Here is a 5399-nt window from a genome sequence, read left to right as displayed (position 1 = left end):
GCTGTGAAATATACAGGATCGTTAATCCAATGATCAGTAAAAAATGAGGAAATGTTTTATATTTCATCAAACCTTTTATTATAGCTCACTTTTAAGCACAATAATTAAAGTGAAGAAATCTTTATATCCAGCGTAAGAAATATATTGCACCCCTCCTCCTCCCTCTGAAATAAAGAATTTGCACTACATAACAGCAGAAGATAATCTGGTACCTTGCAGTACCAGAGCAGGCAGTATGAGCAATGAAAATTAGATTTAAAGTACTTTTGGAGAACTATAAAATATGTCATTTTCAGCATTCAGACTTAACAGCACTAGGAAGAATATATGACTGGGAAATCTCAGAAAAAGGAGGAGAGAGAAGAGGAGTGAAAGACACCCACAGATGTCTAAAACCCCTCATGTGTCTAGAAATAGATGCCCAGAAATGGAAAATAAGGCTATGAAGGTTGGAATATATGACAGTACACTATAAATGTATTATGTATTTGGAATAGCTGAACTATTCCTGACAAACCTGTACCTATGATATCATATTCAAAGACTGACTAAAATCTTTCTGCCACAGCACACCATAACATATTAGAATATACACTTTCAGAAGCAACTAGGTCATTTACAGCAATCAGTTCCATCTTCAATTTTAAAAAGGTGTGCTGCATTTCCTTAGGCACAAGGCTCCCAAGTAACCAATTTCTCCAAAATAGCACAGATTCTGGTCACATGGGTACTTCTGAATACTTGAAATTAAATCTTGTAGAAGTCAAAATCTGTCTTCCAAACTTCAAATAAATTACTATTTCATTTACACCTTGTGTAGGTTTACAGCAAATTCTGAAGAAAATTCTAATCCAATGATGCCTTTGATTTACTGGTGAGAACTGAGATTTGGATCTTTACTCAAGAGTGGTTATGCATGGGGCAATGAGAACTGGAAAAATACTACACTTTGTTTAAATGGATCACAGATCGCTTCTGTGCATTATGATCTGTATCATTGCTAACTTAGCTCAGGCCAGGAATAGTCTTATATTATTATTTTTTTAATCTGGACTAAATAAATAGTAATTTAATCTCCCTGAATATTTACCTTAGAAGAGAAAATGGGCATGTTATCTCACCTATTTTATGAAGTTCAAGAAAATTTATACCTAGCTTCATGTTTCTCCTTCATCCTCCTCTTCTCATAACAATCCTTACTTTCTAGTCTTAGTATACTGCCAACTGTCAGAGTTCAGTGGTGGTAAAAGATTTGGATGCACTGACATAGACAAACACAAGGAAGTGCAAAGCTGGAGAAATTCCACAGTTAAGAAGGAAAACTAGCTATGGGTACTCAGAAGTCCAGAAAGTCAGCGAACAGCTCAGTAGAAATGGATAGATGGTCACAGTACAGTCATTACAACAAATCACTATGAACTTCTCTTATAATAACGTGTTTTTCTAGTTTGAAGAATTCCTTAATTCCCTGACATTTAAGGAGGCTTCCGTCAGACCTACAATCCTGTATTTCTGAGCACTGCCTTTCTCAGTCATTACCTTCAGTCAATGGAAAGAAATAGATCCTTTCAATAGCATCTCATTCCAATGTTATTGCCTACTGGCAACAAGTACTAGGGAGCTCAGGGTCACAGATATAGGCCTGCACTCCTAGAGATCCAAAGTACTATAATTTTCAGAAGTCTGTAATGAACTAGGGATGGGGGACAAGGAACGAGCATAAAAAATACCTGCCAGCTGGTTGGTCATCTCAGTCAGAACATTATGAGTGGACACAAAGTCTTTAAGGAACAATCTAGCAATATCTTATAAGTCAAAAAGAGCAGAGGCAAAGAAGCTATAGGGTCAATATGCAGTTAAAATGCCGTCAAAGCTTAAAATAATCTAGGAATGGCTCTAACATAAGGTGACAGTTTATCCTGTTTATGAAAGGTGGTGATCTTGAACAGGAAGACAACTGAGGATGTCAATCAGAAGTAAGGATACAGAAATTATCACAACCAGAGGAAAAACATTTTGAAGAACTCAAGCTAGAACGGCCAAAGAACTGCCATTTTAGAAACTTGAAAGATTTGATGCATGACATTACAAATCCAGAAAGAAGACCGTTTGACTGACAATAAGCAAATATACTGCCTGTTTTGAAGAAATGAGAATTCCACTACAACCGGAGAACTTGCTTTGGAAGTAAGGAGAAAACAAGATGTGGAATAAAGGAATGTGGGGTTTGTTTGTTTGGGTTTGTTTTGGTTAGCTTTTTGGGGTTTTTTTTGTTTGTTTTCCTTCAAGGTAGCACATGTCAGACTATACAGTTTAATAGCAAATCATAATTCTGAGGAAAAAAAAAAGTAAGTTTAATGATAAAATATGCTTATGAGGAACAGTTGTAAGACAGTCATAGTAAAGAAGGATTGGAATACTATGCAGAACAAACTGGGTGACCATCAAAACTGAAGTAATCGGACTGGAATGAGATTCAGTAGTAGAAAATACGAAGTTGTGAACTAAATAATAGACATTTCAGCTGTAAACAATGGGTTTTTCAGTTAGACATAAGGTATTAGTGAGAAGAACATAGCTATACTAAGAATCTCCAATGGCACTCTGTGAAAAACAGCTGTGAAAAAACAAGAAATGCTATCCCAGAACATGTTCGGAGAGCTGACACAGGCAGGTTTACTGCTACTTAAGCGCAAGACACTGAAGTAACCTCATTTCAGTGCTTGTTACCTGTGCTCAGGAAAGATGAACCTAATTTAAAGAGGGGAAGGGAAATCACAGGAAGGATACTTGAGAAAATATGCTTTGAGGTGTTTTAGTCAAAAAAATAAGGGGCCAAAGGAGAATATGATTACTCTCTATGAACATAGTTGGGGTTGGGGAAGGAGTGGAAGCACTAGGGAGAGGAAAAATAATCTGTTTACACTAAAGAACAAGGTTGCCAAAAGAATATAGGATGATAAACTAAATACGTTTAGCTAGAAATGAGGACTTTAGTGATGAAGAGGTCTGAAACTGCCTCCTGTTCAGATTGTGTATATTTGTGGAAACTACTTTGAAGATGAGGGCTAGAATGCTTGTGATAGCAGGGGAGTGGATGCAGCAACCCAGAAGGTATCTTTCAGTCCTGTACTCCTGCATTTCATCTACTCTTAATATTTGACTCAGCCATTAGGCAAACACATTGATTTTAAAGTCTTTTGTCTACTTCTACGATGTTGCATAAATTTATTTCACCCTCTCAGTATCTTCTAACTCCGTACTTCTTATTGCTAAACCTACTAGAGGACACTTTTGTTTGAGTATAAACTTTGTGAAGCAAAAACTTGGTTTATTCCAAGTCATTCCCTTGTCATTCCAAATTCATCCTGAAATATGAGGAACCTGGTCTTTCATTAAAAAAAAAAAATCTTGAAAACTCGCTTACTTTTTCTTGTTGCTTTTCCCACACTTATTTCATGTCAAAGTCACACATCCTAAAGATATCCTAAATATATCCTAAATTGCTGTTCAGTTCAGCTACAGGGTATGTATGGGGATGTGTCAATATAAAATGTATTTTACAGCACTCAGACAAAAGTGGAAGCTTTCCCTTTCAATGAAACAGGCCTTCAGAAGCACAACTACTGAAATCAGTACTGTAGTGGGATTTCTGAGGAAGAAAGAACAGATTCGCATTTTTTAAGTAAAAAAATTGCCTGTGATTGCCAATCATTTTCACATTTTTAAGCCATTATCTTAGGTAATAGCTTCATGCAACATACAGGTCTTGCTACTTGAAGCCATCTACAATACTTTTACTGCATTGTGGAAGAGAGAAAGTTGGCTTCCTGCCACTACTTAGGTAGGGTTAGGAGTCACATGCAAATTCCAAGCAGCAGATGTTCATTAACAGCAAGTAGTAACGTATTTTTGAAGTAATTTTGGAGAATTAAGATGAAGTGTTAATGTACCAAGCGCTAAAATTACACAAGCTCTTTTACCAATACATGGTTTTAACTGCTTTAAAAATAAACAAAAGCTAAGCCTTGTTAGTTACTTAATCATAAGAGCTTTTCTTCAAATAACTGCAAAAATCCTGAAGGAACATGCTCAGTGTTCTGCTACTCTTTTTGCATACATACCAGCACACTGTTTATATAACCTGTATCTGTAGATTGGATAAGTCTGAAGATAGTTGACCATATTTTCCACACTCAACATTTGAAGCACATGACATTTTTCAGTGAATAAACTCTTCCTCACTGTATCTCAGACCCTATTCCTTACCATCCTTCAGTTTTCTTGGGAAACAAATGGCACATTTTTCTTTTTCCAGTACCTTCAGCAGCTTGGAGAATGCCTCTGACGAACTGTCCAAGAGATTTCGCTCTGTCGTTAGTCCTCTCAGCATCCTGCCTGGTTTGCTCACCATCTGCTGTCACCTTGGTAGCCTAGTGATCCAAATTTAGGAAAACTATAATTAATAAACAGGACAAGGATGCACTATATGATATTCCTACTGGCTGAATCTACGTACAAAACTTCCTGCAGGCAAAAGGCAATCAATGAATTATTGATCAGATGCATGGGAAATTACATGCTCTGTTCAAGTACATGATTAAATTTCATTACCTTTTCCTTTAAATGGAAATTGCAAGGCTTTATTTTAGATTCTTAGAAATCCTAGTTGTGTGCAAGAGCACACAAAGGGAGATAGGATGAAATTATTTACTGAATTTGCTTAAAGAAACATTGTTTGGAACCTTTTAATAGATTCTTCAGGGAATACTTCCCATAGCTTCACAACTGTGCACTTTTCGATTGACAAAGTGCAGCAGACATCATGACCTCTTTGCTTTCTCCCCAGAGGTGTTCTCAGAGACAGTTCACGACAACTAGCAAGAAGAATTTTAAATCAATACACTAATTAACCCAAGGAAAAAAAAGTCGTTTTTTTCAGCTCTAATGCTTGAATTTGTTTGTTTATACCATATTGGGGTGCCCAGTAACATTTTAGCTTTGTGCAGCTGAATGCTTTATAATCATATTGAATGCAGCAGTAACAGCATGAAGACAGACATCTGCTGCAGACCTGAAAAACATGCTGAAGAAAGGAATCACCTTAATACATTCTACTTAGCTCTCAAGGTCCCTGTTTACAAAATAAACCCATTTTTGTTAAAAAGCTGACCATTTCAAGCAACAAAGCTTGTCAAACTGTATTTGTAAAGTAAAAAAACCCATTTTTCTCTTTGGAATTGCACTCCCAAGAAATGTCTTACAGCAAGGTGTTATGAGCTTTCCAGTCTCTTTGAAATAGCTAGAAGGTCAGTAATTACAAATAAGCTTAGGTTTTCACTGACATGAGCTGTACAAACTGGTTTCTCGGTTACAGCCTACCCTTCACCCCTCCCCCC

General features: G+C 36.6%; 1 protein-coding gene across 1 annotated transcript in view; it reads right to left on the bottom strand.

Moving 5' to 3' along the window:
* LOC104405799 (laminin subunit alpha-2-like) overlaps window positions 1–5399 on the bottom strand; it is a 93498-nt gene that overhangs the window by 78242 nt on the left and 9857 nt on the right. The window contains exon 4 of the mRNA XM_010014625.1: window positions 4322–4433. Coding sequence (XP_010012927.1) covers window positions 4322–4433 — 112 coding nt within the window. The remainder of the gene's footprint in view (window positions 1–4321; window positions 4434–5399) is intronic.

This window comes from Nestor notabilis, unplaced genomic scaffold (genome assembly GCF_000696875.1).
Source record: "Nestor notabilis isolate BGI_N333 unplaced genomic scaffold, ASM69687v1 scaffold2985, whole genome shotgun sequence".
NCBI classification, from domain to species: Eukaryota; Metazoa; Chordata; class Aves; order Psittaciformes; family Psittacidae; genus Nestor; species Nestor notabilis.
The sequence above is the reverse complement of the archived record's forward strand: the minus strand, read 5'-3'. Positions and strand labels throughout refer to the sequence as shown.